Raw genomic sequence first — 27685 nt, forward strand, 5'->3', positions numbered from 1 at the left:
TTTAAAATCTTTTAAAATTTTTGTGATGGTCAAAACCTCTGATACACTGGAATGCACGACACATGATACATCGGAGTGTAAATGAACAAGTGATTCATTTTAACGCAGTAGGAAAATTTTTAGCACCATAGTTGTGAGAACACTATTTTTCCAATGTGGTATACAAGAACAAGTGAGGTATTTTCTGTTTTGTTTTTTTTCTTTTTTGTACTTCTCTTGTGCCATTGGTACAAGAATGAAGTTTGGGGTAATCTGTGAAAATATTGTATAGTTTTCCTTAAGGGAGGGGCTGATGCCCTCTTTGACTCTATGGATCTATTGAAATGTGGAGCTTATTCTATTGAAATGTGGAGCTTATTCACTGTACTGCTGTAACGTTTACAGAGTGTGTTTATCAAAGAGGTATTCTCCCATTGGACCCTGGGTCTCTGACGCAGTGATGCGGGTCAGACTGCCGACGTAATCGCCCAGCTTCTTGATGGTGTCGTGGCTGTCGATGAGGAAGTTCTGCTCGAGGAAGTCACACAGCTACAAAAGAAATAAGACAGAAATATGCTATAAAAAGGTGGTCAAATAACTGATAAATTAGGACACGGTTGATATTATTAGGCTAATCATCCTTCATATCTATCATAGACAGTCATGTTTGCTCAATACATCTTGAACTCACACAAAAAAGTATTTTTAACGTGCAACCAGTGTAGCTGTTTGTTCATATCATCTCACAGTTAAATGACAGCCTTAAAACAATAGCATTTATATCTATCTAACGGTGTCAGACTTACATGAGGGTCAGAGTGGCTGCCAGCTCTGCGGTGCACATCAAGGATACACGTGTTTAAGGACTTCTGGTAGTCCAGGGAAAACGACATTGCATCCAGTCCACCTCTCCAATCCTCTCTACTTGGTTTATAGAACAGAAAGTTGAACCTCGGATCAACAAAAAAATCTTTCAATTACAACAAAAATGGCTTGAAAATACTGCCCTAAACTGTACATTGTGCACTTACAGCAATAGTCTGAAGCAAAATTCGGCCTCCTCTCATGTTCTGATATTCCAGCAGCTTCTCAGTCTGCTCTCTCTCCTTCACTGAACGCTCCAGGAAAAAATGTTGGCAAGGCAACATTATCCCTGTCAAAATACATCCCCTAAAAGAGATGAGAGAACCACAGTATTTAGAGATTACAGTGCAGACAAGTAAGGAAGGAAAATAATCAATACAAAAACAGAACTTAAATACATTTCCTAATAAGCACTGTTTGTCAAATACAGCAACTACATTGCTGTGGATTAGGGCTGAAGCTAACCATTATTTTCGTTATTGATTCATCTGTCAATTATTTTTCACACTTGATCATGTCAGAAAATGGTGAAAAATGTCAATAGTACTATTTCCCAAAGCCTAAGATGACGTCCTCAAATGTCTTCTTTTGTTCCAACCAACAGTCCACAACTTAAAGATATTCAGATTACTATCATATAGGACTAAATAAACATTCACTTTTAAGAAGCTGGAACCAGAGAATTTGGACAAATTTTGTCACAGAACGACTCAAAACGATCAACTAATTATCAAAATACGTGGAGATTAATTTAATAGTTGGCTAACTAATTGATTAATCGTTGCAGCTCTACTCTGGATTAATGTAGTTGTTACATAATTCTTACCAGAGCAAGGTAGGTGTAGGATGCATTGAGCTTCAGGTTGATGAGCTTGTTGATGTCTCCTTCGCACTCCGAATGGAGGTTTTGTTTTACCACAGACTGCATTTCTGAAAGACAGAAAAAAACACTGCAATTAATGCGACTTGTATAAACCAAATCCAGTTCTGACCTTGGTGGTGATGAAGCCAACATTTAACCTCAGATAGTTTTATGTGTCTCCCGATTTTGTTCACTCGCCCTTTGGAGTAAGTTGATACAGGTTCTGCGCTTCTTTGCCGGACAACTATTAAGTAACCGATATTTAACAGCTTTAGTTAAACATCAGCCAGACTGTCGTCATGTGTCGTGAAGTGTGTTGGGGTTCAAGTGGGATGTAACCTCTGAGGTCAGGTGTTCAAAAAGCTAGGTCACGCTCACGTTAGCATATTTTGTTAGCTGTTAAGTTGAACTGAAGTTCGGTTAACACTCGTTACATAGAATTAGTTCAAGAAAGCATCAGCTCCACCTCAAAAGCCCTGACTTTATCTCTTGTTGAAAACACAAACAAAAGGCTACTGACGCCATCTTAACAAGTGAACGCTGACAGCTAACGTTAGCCGAAGTTGTATACTGACTGACTGGTTAGCTTACGTTTCAAAGTTAGCATCAACGAGTTAACCCAAGAGACAGATATATTAGCTGAGCCTGACTGTGGCTAAAATTTGGTCTTTTGTCACTCACTTGGCCTGTGATAGTAACGCTTCTCCACTTCGCCAGTACTACTATGGCTGGCTGGTTGATTGTATCTTCATGTTTACGCTTGACGCAAGATTTTCTTTTTTTCCTAGGATGGCGAAGTCATGACCCGCCCTACTCTGCCTCTGATTGGCTTACCCTGACCAATCTAACTCCTCATGCCTAAACCTAACCAACCCAACCAACGAAGGCAACGAGTATTAGCCAATCAGAGACAGAATAGGGCGGGTCATGACTTCGCCATCCTAGAAAACAAATTACGCTTGCGTGTTTCTACTCTCAGTCTGTGCATCTCGGCTGCCATCCCTTGTGTTGGGCGAGCATGACATATTTCCGGCAATGTTCAATCAACCTAAGCATTAAAAAAAACAGCTAATTGTTTTAATACGTTTGAGTAAAAGTGACCATATATTGCTGAGCCATAATACTGTAACAGATACTTTTTTTTAAACTCCAGGCCCAACCAACATGTTAAACAGTGTTTCAAAGTGCTCCACGATGCTCAGTCAAGTGAAAACCTCAACAAACATGAGGACATGACACATTTTCAGATAAAACCTGTGGTGATGGGAAGCCAGTATAGCCTATGTCTTGGCTATGGTGAGGAGTGATGTAGTGGATAAAATGTTACAGTAAAGTTACAGCATACTGCAGTCTGTTGAGAATCTGGGAGGGTGGGCCAAACAGGGAACTGAAACACTTATGATAATAAGAGTGCAGCATCATTCAGCATCAGTGATTCAGAGAGTAACAGACTTAGTGATGCCCTCAGAAATGTTAAGCAGAATAATTGTACAAGTGGTATTTTTCCAGTGGTATACAGATACACATAGTGCACAGTAGGACCTCATATACTGTCAGCCTGGGTCAGTGCAATACTTTTGCTAGACCTGAAAACTTTACATTTTTCCCTGTATTTGCACATTTTGTTGTACTGCAAAGTTACTACTAGGTTTTAGTTACACCAAAGTAATAACTTAAATCAGTTTTGTTCATGCAGTTGTAAGTTTTAAATAGATGAAATGTAGATTCTTCTTTATGTTATTGACAAAGCCAGGTTGGAGCTCCAGGTTAGATATTAGTTTCACTTAGTAATAACTTTATAGTTCAGGTCTTAAAATGTCATAAAAGTTATCATGCAGACAGGAACCAAAAATCATAAAATACAGTAAGTTTTCATGAACGTTGAATAAATATTCTTTTTAAAAAGAGCAGTGGTTATGCTCAGTATCTAACATATATGTTCATAATGGTTTGGCCAACTTCCTCCTCATGTTTCCCCAATGGACAGCGCTGGATAATGTTGTCTTTGACAGACCAGCACTTTTATTAATCTGTAGTGTGAAACACTGTGAAGCCCTCATCCACTGTTAAATATATAAGTGGTGGTGGTGTTTTCTGTCTGCAGTTCTTCATAGATGTTAACCACAAGGAAGCTATAAATATCACAACCCAGTGAGACAGTGCAGAGAAACCTAAAGCAAATCAATTCTGTGAAATCAGCCCAAAAGAAGGGACCAGACAGTAATTTTAAATATGAAATCTTTAAAACAATTATTTAAAAGTACTAACAAATAATAAAATTAACAAATAATTATAAATTAACTCAAGCAGTATTTGAAAGATTTTCTGGGGTAATATAAATGTTTGTTTACACATCATAAAGGTACAGTCACAAACTAGTAATGACAAACATGTAAAACAGTCAAATGTACGTACCTTTGACATGCGGCACTCAAATGACCGTTAATAAGGAAGTAACAGGCGGGGCAAAGGTCTTTGCGGTTGTACAAGGCCAAAAGGAGAAGCAGCTATTTACTTAGTCACTTGCCATTATAAGCAGGGACCAGAGATTACAAGAGGAGGACATGGTTAAGAATTAAAAGTCAACACCACTGAAATGAAGTTAATATTGGACTGCGTCGGCTGAAAAACATTGTTTGCCAACCTGAAGTGCTGTTGTTTTAGTCAACACACAAGTGGCAGTACTGAAAATAGAAACTTGAAGTTCACCCTGGGACGGCAAACCAAAAGGAATTTAACAAGTTTATAGTATGTCTGCAGCTTATTAAATCTTTACAATGATGTTATCTTTCAAAATCACCCCAAACCACTTGCTGCTGTGTGTCTTCCTGAGTCTACTTCGGGTAAGTTTTTTTTAACTTCTACTTTGATAGTGATCAGATAGTGTACCTTTATTCACCAGAAGGTTACCCTCAACAAAAGGAAACAATACAGTGACAAAACCACAGAGATTCAGTGCGCGATATGCTCCATACCAAAGTTTTGACAGTGGAGTTTAACACTCTGAAATATCAAAATGTACATTGTACAGAAAACAAAAAAGAATATTGAACAGCATAAGGATGATGGACTTTTTCAGATGGTGTAATATGAATTTATTATTTCCCAGCTGCAGTAATTTTTTCTCACTCACTTCCTCAGAGACACAAAAGTATGATTGAGGAAATAACTTGTTAAGTTTAAAACAGAAAGGGAGCTGTACCTCCAATATGTATTGTTAACTTTATTTTATATTCTAGACAAGCGGATGATCTGTATCTGGATACTGTTTTGTATTATAGCCTATATTTATTAAAAAATATATTATTTTGACTGTTATAATAGGGAAATAAATATGGCGCATGGAAGATATTTTAAGAGCCTATTGTGCACAAATATCTGTATTCAGTGAATGTGTTTTGCTATTATTTTAAAAAAGCAATGATGTGACAGTTCTGTCTGACTTAATCTTTCTGTCTGCTCATTTACCAGCATATGTTAGGTGTTGTACTTGTAGATTTAAAAGTAGAAGTACAATATGCAAAAAAAAAAAAAAAAGAATTCTGGACCATAATTTGCATTTGAAGATCTCTGTTTCCTCAAGGTTCATACACATCAATATCACATATTTGTCTCAGAAAGTTTATTCTACCTTTAAGGGAACTGTTGAGTAGAAAGTAGAGTAGAACTTGTTTTTTGAACATTCCTGTCATGCTGCTTGTTCACAGTACAGGTACAATATGATATACATACAAGATAAAAGCAGAAATATTATTACTGCATTAGAGTTCTGTCAACAGTGTCGATTCCATAGCTAGGTGAACACTTCTGGCAATTTTGTGCATTATGAAACTAAACTTTGATACTTTTGGGATTAGGTGCGCCCCAATGATTCTGTTGCTGTTCTGTTTTTAGGGTGCCACTAACTCCAGCACAACATCAACACCAAGCACAACAGTGACAACAAGTACAAAAACACCACAAACAACAACGTCAACCACTCCACTGACAACCACAACCGTTATTACAACTAAACCACGTAAGTATGAGCTGCTCTCCTTTACATTTGTTTGGTGACATGTCTGCTTTTCTTTGTATTATAGTGCAGACTTATGTGTTTTTAAAATGAAACTGTCAACTTTGTCTTTTTTTTTTTTTTTTAGCTCCTGTAGATGTAAAGAACGTGAAGGTGTTGGGGCAAAATGAGAGCAGTATAACTCTGATGTGGGAAAAGGTTAACAACATCTCAACATACTTCCTGAAGTATGTTAACAATGGCAGTGGCAAGGTGGACAATATCAATGCACCTCATCAAGAGACATCGGTTACACATGTGGTCGCTCATTTGAGTGCTGGGACAAAATATAATTTTTCTCTCGTTACATTTAATGGAGCCAACAGTACTGGATACAGTTTTTCTGCTGTCACTGGTAGGTGATGTTTGAGTATACATTTGGATTCAGGCACTTTTGATATGCAAATCAAAGATGAACAGCTATGTTTACTTGTACTTGTATTTTCCAGTTATACACTCACTCCTATTTATCAGTTGAGCAACATAAAACTCGCAGCAGCTAATACAGAGACATGGTGATATATATTTACAAGGATGACTGTCTCTTTATATTCTAGCACCTCTTAATGCGAAAGAGTTTAAATCAGTTGGACAAACTGAGACCAGTATAACTCTGCAGTGGAACAAAGTGGATGACATCCTCAACTATACACTTGTGTTCAATGGAAGTGAGATAAACGTCACCGCATCAGCGGATCCAGTGACACGTAAAGTCTCAGGACTCACAAGTGGGACTAAATATGACTTCACTCTCTTCACTGTGTTTGAATATGCCAAAAGCAGTGGAGTAAACCTGACTGCAGTCACTGGTAAGATGTTTCCCCTCTTATATAAACCAACAAGAGCCAGGACAGAGCTCAGTAAACATATCTAATTTAAAGTTTCTCAGTAACAGATGGGTGTTTCTCACTTAATATTTTGACTGTGGCTACTAATGGAATTGAATTCAACTTATTATTTGTTTGAAAAAGTGTACACTAAATAACATTTTGTTGAGTATATGTTGTCATTTTTTAAAATCAAATTGTTTTACAGTTCCTTTTCCATGTGTCTTTACATCCTAGAACCACGTAACGCAGAGGATTTTAAATCAGTTGGACAAACTGAGACCAGTATAACTCTGCAGTGGAACAAAGTGGAGGACATCCTCAACTATACACTTGTGTTCAATGGAAGAGAGATAGACGTCACTGCATCAGCGGATCCAGTGACATACACTCACTCAGGACTCACAAGTGGGACTAAATATAACTTCACTCTCTTCACTGTGTTTGAATATGCCAACAGCAGTGGAGTAAACCTGACTGCAGTCACTGGTAAGATGTTTTCCTTTGGAATAAAATACTGGAATTGAATGAAACTATTAATTTAAAAAAACTAAACAAAAACACAACATTTTGTTGTGTTTATCCTGTTATTGTTTTAAATCAAATTTTGTTACAGTTTCTCCTTAATGTCTCTTTATATTCTAGCACCTCTTAATGTGAACGAGTTTAAATCAGTTGGACAAACTGAGACCAGTATAACTCTGCAGTGGAACACAGTGGGGGACATCCACAACTATATACTTGTGTTCAATGGAAGTGAGATAAACGTCACTGCATCAGGGAAAGATCAAGTGACATACACTCACTCAGGACTCATTAGTGGGACTAAATATGACTTCACTCTCTTCACTGTGTTTGAATATGCCAAAAGCAGTGGAGTAAACCTGACTGCAGTCACTGGTAAGATGTTTTTCTCTTATAGAGCCCACAACAAGAGCCAGGATGGAGCTCACTTAATATTTTTGACTGTGGCAGATAAAATAGAATGAAACTATTCATTTAAAAAAATTATAGAAAACACGCCATTTTGTTGTGTTTATCCTGTTATTGTTTTAAATCAAATTTTGTTACAGTTTCTCCTTAATGTCTCTTTATATTCTAGCACCTCTTAATGTGAAAGAGTTTAAATCAGTTGGACAAACTGAGACCAGTATAACTCTGCAGTGGAACAAAGTGGATGACATCCTCAACTATACACTTGTGTTCAATGGAAGTGAGATAAACGTCACTGCATCAGCGGATCAAGTGACATACACTCACTCAGGACTCACAAGTGGGACTAAATATGACTTCACTCTCTTCACTGTGTTTGAATATGCCAAAAGCAGTGGAGTAAAACTAACTGCTGTCACTGGTAAGATGTTTTCCTCTTATAGAACCCAACAACAAGAGCCAGGACAGAGCTCTGTAACCATATCTAATTTAAATTTTCTCAGTAACAGATGGGTGTTTCTCACTTAATATTTTGACTGTGGCTACTAATGGAATTGAATTCAACTTATTATTTGTTTGAAAAAGTGTACACTAAATAACATTTTGTTGAGTATATGTTGTCATTTTTTAAAATCAAATTGTTTTACAGTTCCTTTTCCATGTGTCTTTACATCCTAGAACCTCGTAATGCAGAGGATTTTAAATCAGTTGGACAAACTGAGACCAGTATAACTCTGCAGTGGAAAAAAGTGGATGACATCCTCAACTATACACTTGTGTTCAATGGAAGTGAGATAGACGTCACTGCATCAGCGGATCAAGGGACATACACTCACTCAGGACTCACAAGTGGGACTCAGTATGACTTCACTCTCTTCACTGTGTTTGAATATGCCAACAGCAGTGGAGTAAACCTGACTGCAGTCACTGGTAAGATGTTTTCATTTGGAATAAAATACTGGAATTGAATGAAACTATTAATTTAAAAAAACTACACAAAAACACAACATTTTGTTGTGTTTATCCTGTTATTGTTTTAAATCAAATTTTGTTACAGTTTCTCCTTAATGTCTCTTTATATTCTAGCACCTCTTAATGTGAAAGATTTTAAATCAGTTGGACAAAATGAGACCAGTATAACTCTGCAGTGGAACAAAGTGGGGGACATCCTCAACTATACACTTGTGTTCAATGGAAGTGAGATAAACGTCACTGCATCAGCGGATCAAGTGACGTACACTCACTCAGGACTCACAAGTGGGACTAAATATGACTTCACTCTCTTCACTGTGTTTGAATATGCCAAAAGCAGTGGAGTAAAACTAACTGCTGTCACTGGTAAGATGTTTTCCTCTTATAGAGCCCAACAACAAGAGCCAGGACAGAGCTCTGTAACCATATCTAATTTAAATTTTCTCAGTAACAGATGGGTGTTTCTCACTTAATATTTTGACTGTGGCTACTAATAGAATTGAATTCAACTTATTATTTGTTTGAAAAAGTGTACACTAAATAACATTTTGTTGAGTATATGTTGTCATTTTTTAAAATCAAATTGTTTTACAGTTCCTTTTCCATGTGTCTTTACATCCTAGAACCTCGTAATGCAGAGGATTTTAAATCAGTTGGACAAACTGAGACCAGTATAACTCTGCAGTGGAACAAAGTGGAGGACATCCTCAACTATACACTTGTGTTCAATGGAAGTGAGATAGACGTCACTGCATCAGCGGATCCAGTGACGTACACTCACTCAGGACTCACAAGTGGGACTAAATATGACTTCACTCTCTTCACTGTGTTTGAATATGCCAAAAGCAGTGGAGTAAACCTGACTGCAGTCACTGGTAAGATGTTTTCCTTTGGAATAAAATACTGGAATTGAATGAAACTATTAATTTTAAAAAACTACACAAAAACACAACATTTTGTTGTGTTTATCCAGTTATTGTTTTAAATCAAATTTTGTTACAGTTTCTCCTTAATGTCTCCTTATATTCTAGCACCTCTTAATGTGAAAGAGTTTAAATCAGTTGGACAAAATGAGACCAGTATAACTCTGCAGTGGAACAAAGTGGAGGACATCCTCAACTATACACTTGTGTTCAATGGAAGAGAGATAGACGTCACTGCATCAGCGGATCCAGTGACATACACTCACTCAGGACTCACAAGTGGGACTAAATATGACTTCACTCTCTTCACTGTGTTTGAATATGCCAAAAGCAGTGGAGTAAACCTGACTGCAGTCACTGGTAAGATGTTTTCCTCTTATATAAACCAACAAGAACAAGGACAGAGCTCTGTAACCATATCTAATTTAAATTTTCTCAGTAACAGATGGGTGTTTCTCACTTAATATTTGGACTGTGGCTACTAATGGAATTGAATTCAACTTATTATTTGTTTGAAAAAGTGTACACTAAATAACATTTTGTTGAGTATATGTTGTCATTTTTTAAAATCAAATTGTTTTACAGTTCCTTTTCCATGTGTCTTTACATCCTAGAACCACGTAACGCAGAGGATTTTAAATCAGTTGGACAAACTGAGACCAGTATAACTCTGCATTGGAACAAAGTGGAGGACATCCTCAACTATACACTTGTGTTCAATGGAAGTGAGATAAACGTCACTGCATCAGCAGATCAAGGGACATACACAATCTCAGGACTCACAAATGGGACTAAATATGACTTCACTCTCTTCACTGTGTTTGAATATGCCAAAAGCAGTGGAGTAAACCTGACTGCAGTCACTGGTAAGATGTTTTCCTTTGGAATAAAATACTGGAATTGAATGAAACTATTCATTTTAAAAAACTAAACAAAAACACAACATTTTGTTGTGTTTATCCTGTTATTGTTTTAAATCAAATTTTGTTACAGTTTCTCCTTAATGTCTCTTTATATTCTAGCACCTCTTAATGTGAAAGAGTTTAAATCAGTTGGACAAAATGAGACCAGTATAACTCTGCAGTGGAACAAAGTGGAGGACATCCTCAACTATACACTTGTGTTCAATGGAAGAGAGATAGACGTCACTGCATCAGCGGATCCAGTGACATACACTCACTCAGGACTCACAAGTGGGACTAAATATGACTTCACTCTCTTCACTGTGTTTGAATATGCCAAAAGCAGTGGAGTAAACCTGACTGCAGTCACTGGTAAGATGTTTTTTCTCTTATAGAGCCGAACAACAAGAGCCAGGACAGAGCTCTGTAACCATATCTAATTTGAATTTTCTCAGTAACAGATGGGTGTTTCTCACTTAATATTTTGACTGTGGCTACTAATGGAATTGGATGCAACTTATTATTTGTTTGAAAAAGTATACACTAAATAACATTTTGTTGGGTATATGTTGTCATTTTTTAAAATCAAATTGTTTTACAGTTCCTTTTCCATGTGTCTTTACATCCTAGAACCACGTAACGCAGAGGATTTTAAATCAGTTGGACAAACTGAGACCAGTATAACTCTGCAGTGGAACAAAGTAGAGGACATCCTCAACTATACACTTGTGTTCAATAGAAGTGAGATAAACGTCACTGCATCAGCGGATCCAGTGACGTACACTCACTCAGGACTCACAAGTGGGACTAAATATGACTTCACTCTCTTCACTGTGTTTGAATATGCCAAAAGCAGTGGAGTAAACCTGACTGCTGTCACTGGTAAGATGTTTTTCCTCTGACAGAGGATAGTTTTTTTTTTTTTACATATTTGAGAAAATATCTTAACATGCTGTCATTTAAAAAAAATCAAGAACTTACACAGTTTGTTCCTCACTACAATAACTGTATGTCCTCTGTCCTCTTTCAGCTCCTGAAAATGTTAAGAATGTGAAAGTGGTGACACAAAGTAACAGCAGTATAACTCTGAGGTGGGACAAGGTTAAAGATATCTCAACATACATCCTAAAATATAATAACACTGTCATTCCCATTGGGTACAAGAGCTATGAATCTCATCAAGAGGCATCAGTTACACATGAGGTCCCTTCACTGACAGCTGGGACAAAATATGATTTCATTCTCATCACTGTGTTTGAGAAAGTTAAAAGCACTGGATTCCAGTTTAACGCTGTGACTGGTAGGTGACCTTTAAGTATACATTAGGAGTCATTAGTTACAACGTATAGACCCTTTATAAAGAGTGCTATATTAGATATTAAATAAAAATATATACAATTCAATCTGAAAGTCATTCACATTGATACATGAGTGTGTGTTTTAAAGCACACATCCTTAATTTGGCGATGAGTCAAGGCTTTTTTCTTTCCATCAGTTCCCCTAATGGTGGATTTCGTCAATGTGACAACACGCACTGTGACCAGTATAATTCTGGAGTGGAAGATCGTGAATAAAAACTGGAGCTACTTTCTACAAATCGATGGGAAAATTATTCCAGTTAAACGAAATGAATCCTCTAATGTTGTGTCACATTCAGTCCCATCTCTCCGCCCTGGAACAGAGTATCAATTCAATGTGACCACATTCTTCTCTGAACTCAACAGCACTGCTTTTAAAGGCTTTACAGTAACAGGTATGTACTCTGTTGTTAAATGATATTTTATTGAAGCTTTTTGAGAATGCTTGATTGAATTTTGTACTAACTTTTACAAATGAAGGGTTTTGTCTGTAATTATTTTCTCATCAATTCTGTCATTTCAGCCATAAACTGTAGCAGTGTAACCTGGCATGTTACTAGCTCATCAATCCAAGGAACGGTTGAAGGCTTGTTCTCGAAAGCAACAGCCACTAATGGCTCGAAAGAAATTCCTGCCAATCCTGAAGGCAGCAATGTGTCATTTACTGGCCTTTACCCTGGCGCAAACTATTCAGTGTCTCTTGTGTACGAACGAAATTCCATCTTCTTTCCACAGTGTGACCACGTATTGACAATCCGTAAGTTCAAAATGGGTTTACCTCATCAGCTAAATGTTTGTGTGCATTTATTATTCCCACAGACATAATGTGAGGTACTACTGTAGCATGATATTTCTCAATCTATACAGTATTTACAGTATATTCCTTTTGCAGTACAGTTTTTTGTGTGTTTGCTTGAAACCAAATCAGCAAATCTTCACTTCACTGAAGCTGGAATCACACAATATTTGGCTTTTTCTTGATAAGTGACTTAAGCAATTAATCAGTTATCAATATTGTATGTGATATAACTGTGTTATATTGGACTATTTCTTAGGGATTGGTTTAAAAGATAATTTAATGTTTTGCAGTGGAGTGCCGATTTTAAAATGATTTTATTTTCGTCAAAAATGTGTGTACCTATAGTAATGCACAAATTTGCGTATTCTTTTTTGACAAATCACATATTAACACTGGTCTGTTAGTATTTATGTTGAGGTTTGTAACTGTAAATGCATCTTTCCACTTGTTTTTACTCAGCTCCTTCGGATTTAACTGCTCGATGTGAGTACTGGGCAGCTGGATACTCTATCCTTATTGTCTTTGATAAACCGGATGGTTTGTGGACCACTGTGGAGGTGAATGTGACTGGGGAGACTTACAAGGAGCATAATAATGAGACACAGGATATCGAAATAGCTGGATTCCAACCTGCAAGAACATATGGTGTATCTTTAGCCTTAATATCTGGGAATGTGAGAAGTCGTAAACCATATGTTTTTCAATGCCCTACTGATCCAAGGGGTGAGTCAAGTGAATGTATTAATTTATACTTTCCTGATGTACATTTTAAACAGTATACTCTTACTTTTTCCTTATTTTTTACATTACAATATTCACCCTAGTGGGAAAAAAGATAATGTGACTGTGATGCAATTATATTCAACACTATGTTGAATATCTTATTACTGCACTGTATGTTACAAAGCATTTAATCCAGATTTTACTCCCTGTAGGAGTCATTGCAGGGTCGGTGATTGCTATCCTGCTTTTTATTATTCTGGTCTGTCTGGCTGTCTTCATTTTGTTTTTAAGACCAGATATTATCAGGTTGGTGCAGACTCAGTGACAACACTAATTAGATTATCTTGCCAAAATATACTCAGTCAGACTCAAGCAGGGAACCTCTTTGCTTCTTTCCCACAGAAAAAAGACATTCATTGAAGGTTCCCGACTCTCTAATAAATCCAAGTAAGTACATTTTTAATCGTCTCTACATAATGTTAACACCACTGTCAGTTGTTGTAAAAAAATTAATTAGGTCTTCAAAATGAGGTAAATTTAATGTCAATCTTTATTCTGAAACATTCATGTATGAGTTCAGTTGCCTTACATATGATAAGGTATACAATCGTGTTTTTTTGTTCTGTTTTATTTCTTTCAGAGCTATTTCTATTGCAAAGTTTCCAGACCACTTCTATCACCTAAGTGCGGATGAAAACAGAGGTTTCAGCGAGGAATATGAGGTGCATAAAAAAGCTTATTGTACTTTGTTCTTCCTCTTCTACTCCTTCCTTTTATCTGTATAGTATTGTAAAACTGCATCTGTACAGTTTCGATACTGCTGAATTTGTTTTCTGTTTACCTTTGTCTCACTCACATGGCGTGTCATCTGCCAACATTCACACAGAACCTTCTTCCTGTTGGCACGGAGCAGACACGAAAGGTAGCTCTGCTGCCTGAGAATAAAGTGAAGAACCGTTTCAGCAATGTACTGCCATGTAAGCTCGTCCTCTTACTGCTGCATCATGACAGATCCATTGACACATTCCAGCTGTTGTGGTGCATTACAGTTAAACCATCTTCTGCTTTTTCAACCTAGATGACTGGTGTCGAGTGAGGCTAACTACATCCAATCCTGATGGGATCTCTGACTACATTAATGCCAGTTACATGCCAGTAGGTATTACTTGATAATTGACAATCTTTCTGTAACTAAAATATTCCATCATACAGGAAGCTTTCTCAATCACTATTGACTCAAACTGTCAAAAAAAAACAACCTTAAAAGGGGAAGATTTAATAAACTTGAACAATTCATCATCTGGAATAAAGTTGCCACATTTCATTTGAAGTCTAGCAGTGTATGCAGTGCTGACTTTATGTGACTTCATGAGGATAAAATTGTGTTTTATGTCATAGTGAACAATATAGGACATATAAAAGCTAGAGAAGTGTATATATTAACTTTGAGTATTGTTTCTTAGGGCTACAGCAGCAACCGAGAGTACATTGCTACTCAGGGTCCTCTGCCCGGTACAGTCAATGATTTCTGGAGGATGATCTGGGAACAAAGAGTGAGAGGCATCGTCATGGTAACCAACTGCATCGAGGGAGGACGGGTGAGTCTCCTGGAAGATATGTGATAGTTTTATTGCTAGATTTTAAGGGACCTTAAAACTTTTAAAAAATCAGTGAGCTGTTGTGAATCATTTGCCGTTATAGCTTATGTGTTGTCAAATGGTGACAACTTACATGTGTTACTGTTCACACAATTATTTCTATTTCAGTGTTTTCAAGGGTTTTTCGGTCCCACAAAGAGCTGATACAGATCTATGATTGTTACTACAGATACATTAAAACTTAAAGAACTTAATTTTGTTTTTTGTATGTTTCCTTTCCCCAGACTAAGTGTGAACAGTACTGGCCTGCAGACAGCGAGACTTGCCTTTACGGAGAGATGCTGGTCACCACTAGTTCTGAAGAGCAAGAGTCCAACTGGACATTGAGGGAATTCAGAGTGAAACATGTACGTAACTAACATTTTACTGTTGTAACTAAATAAGTTTGGTATTAATATATCTCCAAGTCACAAAGCAAAACAAAGTGAATGAAAATTGTGAGTGTGTCTACACAGTCTGAATTTGTGCACATTTACTTTTGAAGAGGATGATGCTTGTGGTGTGTGATGAAGACTTCATGAATCACATACCAACCACTATACTGGTTGAAGAAACTGACCTACTTATGTGAATCTTCTTCACAGAAGAACACCTCACAAGAGCGCATAGTGAAACATTTCCACTTTACCGCCTGGCCTGACCATGGAGTCCCACAGGGCACTGCAGTCCTGATCCAGTTCAGAGAACTGGTCAGACATTACATACAGAGAGAGGGGACCGGGGAACCCACTGTGGTTCACTGCAGGTACAGAATGAGAACTTGTTTCTGCCTGAGCTAGGGTACCCTGTACCATTTGGTGGTCACTTTTAATGGAAACCACTTTGGTTAAATGTCATTTTAAAATTATGCATGAAATACTTGCTTATGACTGTTATACCTGGGCACTGACTTCTTATTTTTTGCTGTGTTGTCTTTCTTCTAGTGCTGGAGTGGGGAGGACAGGCACCATTATTACCTTGGATGTGCTGCTTCAGGAGCTAGAGCGAGAGAGAGCAGTGGGCATCAATGCCTTTGTGCACAAGATGAGACTGAGTCGACCACACATGGTGCAGACAGAGGTAAAGCTGATCATTTGTTGCTTCAGGCTGAGCTGGAACTTCTTCATTTAGTCACCCACTTATGTCTTTGAAGAAATCTCTTACATCACAGCAAGTGATACAGTACAAGCACTGCTACAGTACTACGGCATAGGGAAGTTATGCCTAAATTTCCATATAATTGCTCATGTCATTAGAAATGTCAGTACTGTAGCTCATACTGGAAACATTTATGCAGTGTCCTGCAGTATTACTGCATACGAGGAAGTGTTAACCACAATACAGTGTATGCATTTCACCCCAAAAGAGTTCTGCTTTTCACGTGACCAGCAACTTTGGTTTATTTCTTTCTAGTCCCAGTACATTTTCCTGCACCAATGCATCATGGATTGTCTGCAGCCAGATGAGAAGACTGAAGATAACGTATATGAGAATGTGGACATGATATATGTTAATGCCACTGCACTCCGAGAGTTTCGTTAAACGGCACAAATGTCTGAACTAAAAGAGATTATCTCTGCACTGAGACATTTATGCACTTAATGACAAACTAATTCTAAAGTCTACATGCTGTTTTGTATTATCAAGTGTCTGTAACTGTAAAAGAAAGATTCAAGTCTTATAGATTTACTGTATATGTATAGCAAATTTATATTTTACTTAATTTAATGTTTTCCTCTCATGTACTCAAACTGTATTATTGTTATTATTATTATCCTATAAGGGAATAACACTCCAGATGACCAAAGAATGTTTTCAAATTACATTTATTAACAATAAGAAATGTAGAAAATGCTTTTCCATTTGTGCAAGAAATAAAATATTTTTAGTAACAAAACTATAACTGAATGTGCTTTTACAAGGTCTGCAAAAAAAAAAAAAGTCAAACTGGCACAGAACAGCAGCTCACTTCAACCTGTGTGTAAATCTCACATTGTAAGCAGGGTTTTGTTTCAGAAATGTGGCCTTAATGTGTCAGTGTGCTGAGGATCTTGTTTGCTTGCTTCCTAAAGCAAACAACACTCTCACTGTCATCAAAGATCCTCCTCTGTGATAGTGTCACTCAGTGGGTCGTGCCTGCTGGAGGCAACCGAGAAGTTACAATGAATGAGTTCCTGTCTGGCTTTTTGGGCCTCTGAGTTGATGTCTACTGACACTGAATGCTGCTTGCCTGGATGAAGGGGCTCGATTTTACCAACTACAGGCGGGGGAGGGACGGAGAACTTCTTAGAGATGTTGTGCAGAACGCTGCACGCCTTGATGATGTTGGACTTTTTGTCCAAAGAGCCTTCTTGCGCAAAGCCAAGTTGCATCAGGCATCTGAAACGCCTCTTCATGGAGCCGAGCGTTGTCCGCATGACATCGTAGATCTTGGCGTGGGCCTGGTTGAAGCGGCTCTCCTTCTCATTTGCGGGTTCCAACACAGGAGTCAAGACATGTTTGCTTAAGTTGTAGCCGCTCCCTCCTTTAAGAAAGAGATGAGAGAATACAATTAACACAACATCAGAGCAAGAAACCCATTAAATGTTAATCCTAAAGATTGCGATGTAATGTGTTCTCAATATACGGATGACAATTAACATGCACTGTGGAGGAAAACAACAGGCATTACGTGCAGCTATTCCATAGAAGCCAGCATGAATCATGTGTTTGATTTAGAAGAAGATTAAGTAATAATGTGTTGCAATATACACACAAAAAGTGCATGCATCATTTCCTGTGCATACATTTACATACTGGCTGTGTGACAGTATGTAAATGTATGCCAATATGCTTGCATCAATGAAAACAAACAGGTATTGTTACAAAATCCCTAATATAAAAAAGGAAGTAATTTAATACAAATCTTATAATAGATTTATTTTTTCATACAAGATTAGTCTGAAAGGTCATTCTTGTCATTGGAAACAGTAGTTTGACAAAAGGTATTTTAACTTTAATTCCACTTCAGAGCTGCAACAATTAATCGATTAGTTGACAGGTATTAAAATCGGCAACTATTGTGATAATTGATCAACAGTTCTGAGTCATTTTAAAGAAGAAAATGTCTCAAATTCTCTGGTTCCAGCTTCTTAAATGTGAATATTTTGTGGTTCCTTTAGTTCTCTGTGACAGTAAACTGAATATCTTTGGGTTGTGGACTGTTGGCCGGGACAAAACAAGACATTTGAAGACGTCACCCTTGGTTTTGGGAAACACTGATCAACATTTTCTCAATTTTCTGTCATTTTATAGACCAAACAACTAATTGATTAATCGACATGAAAATAATCGTTAGTGGCGGCCCTAGTCCACTTTTTTTTTTTTTTTTTTTTTTTTTAAAGATTTCAACCATATATCATGGTCACCGCCAGCAGCTGGAGTTTGCTCAGTTGTCATGGTGATTCTGAGGTTCCATGTTGTCTCCAGCTCGGTTGTCATGGTGATCTGGAGCTGGAGTCGTGGAGATGCCATGACACCTGAGCAAACTCGATTACGCGGTGAAAGACTGAGCTAACGGTGAAAGCTATCAGATTAGAATTTTTTGGATGAAAATGAAGGATTATTATTTTAATTATTTATGCGTGTAATCAACCGGGTCTCTCCCATTCTTCCGTTGCCTTTAACCTACCAATAACCCAGTAATGTCCATGCAATTCATCCTCCATCTCTCTTCCTTTGAACGACGAGTCCCACAAATCCTGCTCGAACGTGCTGCCCACACAACACTTTTCGACACTCAATATGTTGCCGTCGGAGTCACAGATGATCTGGCTGACGACCGACGTGTACCCCAAGGTGTTGACAAAAGACCTGAAAGTGTCCTTCTCATACGGAGAGGCTCTGATCTTGAAGTGAGCTGCAGCCAGGACGCCCAGCGCGTCTGGGATGCCGCACAATTTCTCTATCTTGAAGGCGACACTGGTTCTGGCTGCTCGGGTTAACGGGAACGAGATAAACTGATCGGCCATGCCTGCGATAACCCCGGAGACTGTGCAGATGATCGCGAGGCAGTCGTTCTGGGTCAGTCCGAGTCTCTGCTGGATAGTAGCGGAGGAAACTCCGTGTGCGTAATAGTTGAGCGTCACCATGACCATCGCGTCCACGGGCAGCGCTGGCTTCTTCAGAGAGACCTTCTTCATGCGAATGCGGATACTGTCCGTGATGAAGACGATGCTGGGTCTGGTGAGGTGGAACATCTGGAACAAAGCTTCATCATCGAACTCGTCGAAACAGCTGGGAGACTCGGAGTCCACCTCTCCGCCGTGCGCGAGGAGCTCCTCCTGGACCGCGAGCCACACCGGCAGAGCGAAGGCCATCTGTTTAATACTGCAGTACGTTTAAATACGCATGTAACTCTGCCAGAAGGTCCAGCAAAGCGCTACTGATTGATAGAGCAAATGCTGGATGTAAACAGTGGCTGATATCATGGAAGCACCGTCTTCTTCTGTACTGTTGTAGTCCGCAATGCTGTGCGGCATCGCCCCCAGTGGACAGGAATGTGAATCAGGGAAGCATGGACCATCAAGGGGGAAAAATCTGGATACAAATATATTTACATCCTGTTTAATAATGGTTCCATTTTCATTGTTTCACCTCCTGAATATTGCAAAGTTTATGTCATATCGCCCCACTCACAGTATACGAGCTTTCCCTTTTGGTGACAGACATGTTTGTCTACTTTTAGATATCATACAGGACCTCCTCCAGGGCTCTAGTGTGATATTTCCATTCCTTTGTTTTCCTGGTTTGTTGTTTTTCCATTACAGAGAACTGCTAGACAGGTTATGATGAGATGATTGATATAAATAAAGTAAATTACTTTTGACATTCATCTTTGGTCCTGAATTGTAAATCTTTGCTGTAGGCCCAGTTGTGATTTGGACAAATTGGGTGCATGTATTTTACGCTATAATCTTATCAATTGCAGCTTTAATATTGTGCGTGCTAATTTGGTCATTTCACAGAACAACACTTTCATCCAAAATTAGACACAACACTGCTTCAGTAACTATGATTTGTTGCAACTTCACTTCAAAACTTAATTTACTGTTCACGACACTAAGATATAAAAGGTCAAATTTATTAAAAATAACATACAAAAATGAAAAAAAATGTCATTTGTTCAATATTACCATGTTAATTTTTGCACTCATTGTACATGTTCTGTTATGTTAATGAACAACTCCACATTCAACAGATCATTGTGTTATTAACACATGTAATTTCCCCCCATATAGATGTATAAAGCATCAGAAAAAGTACATTCACTCTGTACATCTTGTTCCTGGATGAATAAATAAAGCTTATCCTTGTAACAGTGACTTCACACGCCAAAACAAATCCTCTACACCTTCACTTCTACCCTGAATCGAACCGCAACAGTTTTGTATGTGTTACTACTTGGGCGACATGTAGAACATTTTGTTGACTTCACTTATGGAAACATCCTTCAGTCTGCGTATCCCCCCCTTCCGACAGCCTTCTGTCCTCTGGCCTTGAGCGTACACATCTGCGACAGAAAGTGGGACATTTGAGGGTGTTAAGATAAGGGAGTTTTGAAGGTTCCATGTTAGTGATAAAGAAGTGAGTTTCTCCTAAAGACAGGAATTATATCTGACATTAACTGTATTGTGTATATTTTAGCCCATACACACACCATATTTTGAGTGATAAAACCTCCTCTCTCTATTCCAATTCACAACTTTTAGGTAGGTGCTTTATTTTCTTAGTATTATAGTAGTTACAGCATAAGTAATAGTAGTAACAATAGTACCACTGATATGAATATAAAACTAAACACACAGTTGAATGAGTATGTCACCTGTGATGTTGTCTACAGAGTCGAGGGGAGCCGTGTTGTTCATGTTCACTCCGAACAGCAACACAGCAACAATTGTTATTGCGACCAGCAGATAGATTGGCACCGCAAGGGCCCAATATCTACACCAGGAAAAATACCTCAGTTAATGGTTAACAGAAGTGCTAATGTAGGACATGTATTTCCTGAGTCATGCACTCAATTTACCAGTCAAGAGTAGGAAGTTGTTCTCGGATAATTCAAAGTGATTAAAAAAACCAACAAAAACTATTTACTTTTGAGGCCAGTATGTGAGTCCTATTGAATGAAGCCACTCCTCTGGTATGAACGCCCACAGACAATACAGAACTATGGAGAGAAAGAAGTGAAAGTTGTATCATTAGTTGACCAAGCTTGAATATAGATTCATTATGGTAGACAGGGTTTTTATTTTGTTTCAATTCAATTATAGATAAAATATGATACATATTTCACACACAGGGTCAGAGTCACTGCACCAACTTGAAGTTTGATGACTTCATGTATCGTACTTTCTTGTTTAAATGTGCATTTTAAAAGTTAAATGTGCAGCTGCACACAAAAAACATTTTTCTATTGTTCTATTTAGAAACACTTAAGTACATTTAATTATAAAAAAACAACTTGTCTTTGAGAAAGAAATGCAAGACTTTTCAATTATGAGACTCCCTGTAACAGTTAGAAAACATTTCAGACATAAGCAGCAAAAGATAAGTAAATAGAGACCAATTTGTGAATATTTGATTTTTACACTACATTTTTAACTCTGTTTTTACACAGCTGAGAACTTTTTCATCTAGCAATAAAACTGCAAGACTTATGATCAGCTCCATTACTGTATTTGAACTCATTTAGTCCATTTTTTGTGAGAGAATTTCTTAAATAGTCATGCGTGTCCCTGCCTTCGCACCAAAGAAAAGAAACATTATTTTGTTTGTGTGCTATCTCAACGAAATTCAGGTGCACTGCCTGAGCTCAATATCCAAGAATAAACCTATTTATTTCACACAAAATGACAGACACGCACCCAAATTCAAACACGCATACACATTTGCCTACACATGCATAAAAAAAAGATTATTTAAATGACTGGAATATATTTTCCATGTATTACTGCATCTAATATTGAAGGCCACACAATTTGACTGGTAAAGTTATCAGCTGGTATAATAATGCATGCAAATCTGTCCAGGTACTACTGAATGTAATAAGCTTTTAGCTATATCTGGTACAATAAATGTACTGTGTATTGTCCACGTGAAATAAAAAATAAAGAAATATGAATTCACTACAACTAAGTATTGTATGCTAGAATAGTGAAACAAGAATATTAGACTTACAGAAGCCAAACTGTGAGCCAAGGAAGAGGACAAACCCATAGATAGCTCTCTCAGGCAGAGGAGACGGAGAGTTTTCCACCATGATCTGAAACCACAGAGAGAGAGAGAGAGAGAGAGAGATGCGGTGAAATGTGATTCAAGGTGCATTTAAAGCTTCAGAGCAGAGTTAACTTACTTACCTACAAATACGTATGAGCTGGACGAATCAAGCTACTGCACGCATTACAGAGGACGTACAGAAATAAGAAAGTATCCGTTCATAAAAATGTAGCAGCTATCTTTCTAACGACGCAACAACTCGCATAAATTGAGCTTTGAACAAAATGTTGTCGAAATAAGCGCCAAGATTATACGTTAATGCGGACAACATTAAATACTATCGAAAAATCAGCCAAACACAGGCCGCTTCTGTTATTTAGTCATTTCAGCTGTCAAACATCAAACGCATCTATGGCATCGTCGATCAATTATTTTTCCTACATTTCCCCGAGTGATATTCTGCACGATATGAAACATTAGCCTGAAAAATAGTTCCGCATTTGCAATAAAAAGCGTAACCAGCAGCAAAACGTCACTTTCTAAACATGTAAATACATTATATAAGTTGAAGTGGATAATAGTCTAAAAATTTACGCCGTTGTCGTTCAATTGTTTGGGGGATTTAACTAGCTTGACGAACTCGTGTCAACATTCACTGTTTTTACCGGAGACATTTGGCTGTTACACGCTTCGGAAATACACACTGCAGCATGGCTCTGGGGCAGCTGAGGTTGGCTACTGGACAGTTTTATCAACAGTGACGGAAAATATCAGCACAATTTCTGTGCTTTGGCGGAACCAGGCTGTAAACCTACGCGGGGAAAACATTTCTCGGTGAAGTATTGACCGTTACTTTTCAAACGTTACCTGGCAACCAAGTGACTGGGCTCCTGATAGCACAGCGTGGCTGAGGAGGGCCAACACATTTCACCTATTTTAAAACAAATAGTAAAAAAGATTTCACCGAAAGTGGCCATAATGTCAAAGGTGAAAGCAAAGAAAAGAAACTCTTCTGCTAAATCACAACATCCAAAACCTACAAAGGAAAATAACGCAGTGAAAAGGAAAAAAAAGTACTGGAAAAAAATGCCGTTTAAAAAGAAGCTTCCTCTCAAGGATAAAGAAAAAGCCCAAACTCAACAGATATTACCTCCAAAAGATTCCCTACAGTTCTCCGCCAACTGGAAAACGTTACAAGAGGTAAGAGTTGAGTTTGTTCCTGTAGCTTGGTAAAAAGTATATATATATGTCACATTCACTAACTTTGCTTAATTTTCTACAGATGATAAAGGCCAATCCACCTGAGAAGAAGCAGCCGGCGACACCGATACATCACAATGGTGCTCTGCAAAAAGTAGAGGCTAAAAACAAATCTTCCAAAAATATTTCTAAGAACAATGCCTGTCCCAGTCAGACAGATCCTGGAAAAACAGTGAAGCACAAAACCATTAGCAGCAATTCTGTCCCCAAGGACTCTCGGGTGGATGTGAAAGCTCCAGTTGTCTCAGAGACGAGACAGTCTGCTGCTCCGAAAAGGAAAAAGGACAGCACAAATAAGTCAAGCAGTGAGCAAGCAGCCAAGAAAAAGAAATCTGTGGTGGAAGAAACCAAACCTACAGAGTAAGTATACTGTACTTGAATATTTACATTCTGATAAGTCATAGATATGGCTTCTGCTTCTGGCAAAATGTACACAACTACATGTTGTTCTGTATCTCTCTTGTAGAGAGGACATCTGGTTTGATGATGTAGACCCCGATGACATTGAGGCGACGGTGGGACCAGAGGCAGCGGAGATCATGAGGAGGAAGCAGGGCATTTGGAAAAATGAGGACCCAGAAAGCGTCCTGGTTAAGGAGAGAGCTTTTGAGGGGTGAGTGATGTCCCGTTCAGTGTCCTGTCTGTGCCTCACGGATGGGCTTCAAGAGAGTTTATGGAGCGTTTGTGTCATACTGATAAACTTTTATTGTCAGACTGACAGGTTGTTATAATAACTTAAAACTAATATTGGTCAGAATGCTTTCATTCATGTTAATTCCTTATAAATAAACTGTAGCCATAAACATACTATATCTCTTTGAAAGGATGAGTCATGTGTGACCTGAATTCAGTGTTGGCCCCTGTGTAGTTACAGTGTTGTCAATATTACACTGTGGCCATGTTGTGCCTGCACTTCTAAAGGACCATACTGCTGTTTTTGCATATTAAAGTGCATGCACTACAATTAGTGATTATTTAACATTGCTGCCAGCTATTTTCTATAGTGGTTTAGATTGTTAAATGTGATTTTTTTCTTTATACCTACCAGGCAGTCATTGGTTTCCATTTTTTTCCCTATCAGCCTGAAAATGACCTAAAACTAAACTAAACAGAGTAAATCTCCAGGAAAGACAAATGAGAAACTGTTTATGCATTTAACAACTAGATTGGAACATCTGTTTTTGGCTAATACACCAAATAAAGACCTGACATATCAAGTTACTTCATCACATTGATGCAAAAACCATAAAGCAGGCCTGCTCTTTGATTTGCAACATTGCCCACAATGACCAAATACTGCCAGAGATATTAAAGGAATAGCTGCCATGTATGGCAACATCTCTTGTGTAAGTGCTGTTGTTTCTACATCCAAAGATTTAAGAGTCTGATGACAAACGACAGCGTCTTCCTGTAAAAAAAAACAACCAAATGCCGTTGATCTTTTTCATGATGTTCATATTTGCATTTGTGATTTATTTTCTGGCCACACAGCATGTGAATTCATGCTTTTGAAAATGGTTGGCAAAGTAATGTTTGAGATGAAAACATGTCGCCTTTTAAAGATAATATAAGCAGTCCAGTTCAGAAGACAGACATAAACAAAATTAGTTTTGAAAATATGTGTAACAAAAGCAGAGAGAGCAGGTCTTCCCAGCTTAACCTCCTCAGGCAGGTTGACATGACGACAAAGTAATGACGACTGTCTTCTCGTATCCCCTTCTTTGCTGTGGCAACCGTCAGCCTCACCAGAGCTGTTGCCATCGATTGCGAGATGGTGGGAGTCGGTCCTGATGGGGAGGACAGCATCTTGGCGCGCGTGTCACTCGTGAACCAGTTTGGGAAATGCATCTATGACAAATACGTGAAACCGACAGAGAAGGTGACAGACTACAGGACAGCTGTCAGTGGCATCCGACCAGAGGACATCAAAGATGGTAGGTCATAAAATTAGCTAATGCATACAATTGTGGTATAAACGGAACTTTGTGTAATTAATTGCTTTAAAATGATCCGTCTGTACTGTTATGCAATAGCTTATCATCCATGTTTGTCTCACACGATTCAACTCTGCAGGAGAGGATGTGCAGACTGTGCAGAGGGAGGTTGCTGAGATCCTGCGAGGAAGAATAGTGGTTGGACACGCTATACACAATGACTTAAAGGTAACCTGCATGTAATGTCTGAGATGGAACCAGTCTAATTTTCAAATAAATGTAAACTTTTATGAACCGATTATTAACTCCTGTTGCAGATTTTACTCTTGGATCACCCAAAAAAGAAAATCCGGGACACTCAGAAGTATAAACCCTTTAAGAAGACTGTAAAGGTACTTGTGAGATTTACAAACCTTGTGCATGTTGACCCTTACCCAATCCTGAGAATCGCTGTTGTATATTAAGTGATTATTTTCCTGTTTTAGAGTGGTCGACCCTCGCTGAAACTCCTCTGTAGAGAAATACTCAATGTCAAGGTCCAACAGGGTGAACATTCATCCGTAAGTCATTGATACATCACAACTCTCACTTATTGTTTTTTTTAAATCTAAAACCACATATTTTATAGTCTGCATTAGTAGCAGTTGATTTAGAAAACATCAGTGCACAAAATTACAATGAATACTTATAAAAAAATCACCCTTCCTCTCTTCCAGGTCCAAGATGCACAGGCCACCATGAGGCTGTACACACTGGTGAAAAAACAGTGGGAAGCAGATATTAAAACCAGTCATAAGGACAAAGACTCAAATAAGAAAAGTGAGAGAAAGCCCAAGGCTCCCAAGAACAAGGGCAACCATCTCATGGGATTATGAATGCAAAAGCAATCTGTAAGAGGACAGATCATCCCTGATCACAGCGGACTTGACTGAAATCATCAGAGGTTTCTGTTTGTTTTCAGAAGAGAAAGAAACCACAAGCAGATGTTGAACACTTCTGACAAAATTACGACACTCATGAGCTTATGTAAGATCTATCACAACTGTCCCACAAAGTGAGGAAAAACAAGCAAGCCATGAAGAATACCAATGAAAATGAATGATTTTCTTAAAAAATATGTTTTTTACCAGGTGATGACAGTGATTTCATCAGTCTGAACCCCTCAGACAGGGCATTCCAGGATGTAAAAGACTTGATTGTTTTTGCGGATTTGCCAAGATTTACGTAAAAAGCCAGCAGTGACTCTCACAGGGATTTAAACATTTGAGAGAACATGGAAGCTGTATTTACACTGATCCTTTCAGCCATTTCCTCCTTAGATATTTCCAGACATCATTTCCCCAAAGTGTTATTCCCAGCATCGGAGGCAGGTGTTCAAATCAGATTTCCTCTATGGACACAGACCTGCAGTGCTCTTGAGAATTCAAAGTCATTTTTGCGATACCACCCACACATTGCATCAGCATAATATTTTTGCTTTATGGTTCCAGTATTTTATAATTTGTCTGTTTCGAACTTTGGTCTCTCCTGAGTTGGTTTGTTATAGTTTGATTCCTGGTTGCCTTAAAAGTTGTATGTGTGGAGGTACAGTATGAATAAAACACAAGAGAAACTCTTTATATGTAGCTACGGCATATTGCATTTATTGTTCATAAATCACCTCACTAGTGATAGTTGTTTTCCATGACAGAAGTGAAACCACTGACATATCCAAGGTCAGTATTGTCCAGCATTGCGCGCCAAACTAATCTCTCTAAGAAGCACATTGTCAATTGATGCATGCATTATCCAAATTGTGCTCCTAGCTTTTTATGACCAATCTTTCTGTTTCACAGCACAGTAACATCTTATGCGATTTGAAAGGGTGATGCTGGTTTACAATGACACATTTATTATTATTTACTACTTCACGAATGCCAGAGTTTGCCCAACATGACACCCAAAACCTTTGATTTCACACATCTCCAGACGCTCTCAGATGACCCCAGATGCATCAACAGAAACGGATACGTCATGTTGTTTTGTTTTTTTTTTGCCTCTATTTTTTTTGTTTCTTTTCCAAAGTGCTTCACATATTTTTAGTATCAACAGTGAATCAGATAGGTCAGTTTAATATGGTGACTTGTCTTTTCTCTTTGGATCAGAGGTTCTCATAGCTGCATAGTCGTCTGATATAAATATGTGTGTAATGCTAGAACTCCAGTGATAAAATGAGGGTCCAGAGTAAATGTGATTTGCTGCCCATGTTTCATTGAGAATGGGCTCATCTCACAGTAAAAATTAAACCTGCACCCTTGGTTTGAAGAGCACAGGCTCTAAATTACACTCCTACGGCAAGTTATCGAGCTTGATCAGACTCTGGAGGCCTCTGATGAATGAAGACTTTTTTTTCTATATTTTT

General features: G+C 38.1%; 4 protein-coding genes and 1 pseudogene across 4 annotated transcripts; 2 read left to right on the forward strand and 3 right to left on the reverse strand.

The window, feature by feature from the left end:
* Positions 1-177: 177 nt before the first annotated feature.
* On the reverse strand, positions 178-2440 carry LOC137171800 (ferritin, lower subunit-like; annotated as a pseudogene).
* Positions 2441-4135: 1695 nt separating this feature from the next.
* LOC137172624 (receptor-type tyrosine-protein phosphatase H-like) lies at positions 4136-16730 on the forward strand. The gene is made up of 28 exons (XM_067577135.1): positions 4136-4548; positions 5600-5723; positions 5848-6114; positions 6317-6568; positions 6824-7075; positions 7232-7486; positions 7689-7940; positions 8198-8449; positions 8606-8857; positions 9115-9366; positions 9523-9774; positions 10029-10280; positions 10437-10688; positions 10947-11198; positions 11347-11616; positions 11812-12069; positions 12198-12431; positions 12933-13196; positions 13409-13502; positions 13599-13643; positions 13837-13918; positions 14083-14173; positions 14275-14351; positions 14660-14794; positions 15079-15201; positions 15439-15599; positions 15778-15913; positions 16247-16730. The coding sequence occupies exons 1-28, from the start codon at positions 4483-4485 to the stop codon at positions 16373-16375; spliced, it is 5331 nt and encodes a 1776-aa protein (XP_067433236.1). The 5' UTR covers positions 4136-4482; the 3' UTR covers positions 16376-16730.
* On the reverse strand, positions 16644-19339 carry LOC137171796 (putative nuclease HARBI1). The gene is made up of 2 exons (XM_067575926.1): positions 18504-19339; positions 16644-17357 (listed from the first exon to the last, which is right to left on the reverse strand). The coding sequence occupies exons 1-2, from the start codon at positions 19189-19191 to the stop codon at positions 16927-16929; spliced, it is 1119 nt and encodes a 372-aa protein (XP_067432027.1). The 5' UTR covers positions 19192-19339; the 3' UTR covers positions 16644-16926.
* A 600-nt stretch (positions 19340-19939) lies between these two features.
* Positions 19940-22509, reverse strand: pigp (phosphatidylinositol glycan anchor biosynthesis, class P). Its single transcript, XM_067575932.1, has 5 exons — positions 22231-22509; positions 22052-22136; positions 20969-21041; positions 20697-20815; positions 19940-20384 (listed from the first exon to the last, which is right to left on the reverse strand). The coding sequence occupies exons 2-5, from the start codon at positions 22131-22133 to the stop codon at positions 20272-20274; spliced, it is 387 nt and encodes a 128-aa protein (XP_067432033.1). The 5' UTR covers positions 22134-22136; positions 22231-22509; the 3' UTR covers positions 19940-20271.
* A 277-nt stretch (positions 22510-22786) lies between these two features.
* On the forward strand, positions 22787-26903 carry rexo4 (REX4 homolog, 3'-5' exonuclease). Its single transcript, XM_067575922.1, has 8 exons — positions 22787-23290; positions 23373-23710; positions 23817-23963; positions 25091-25284; positions 25424-25512; positions 25602-25676; positions 25770-25844; positions 26001-26903. The coding sequence occupies exons 1-8, from the start codon at positions 23069-23071 to the stop codon at positions 26157-26159; spliced, it is 1299 nt and encodes a 432-aa protein (XP_067432023.1). The 5' UTR covers positions 22787-23068; the 3' UTR covers positions 26160-26903.
* The last annotated feature ends 782 nt before the right edge of the window (positions 26904-27685 follow it).

Source organism: Thunnus thynnus, chromosome 20 (genome assembly GCF_963924715.1).
Source record: "Thunnus thynnus chromosome 20, fThuThy2.1, whole genome shotgun sequence".
Lineage (NCBI taxonomy): Eukaryota > Metazoa > Chordata > Actinopteri > Scombriformes > Scombridae > Thunnus > Thunnus thynnus.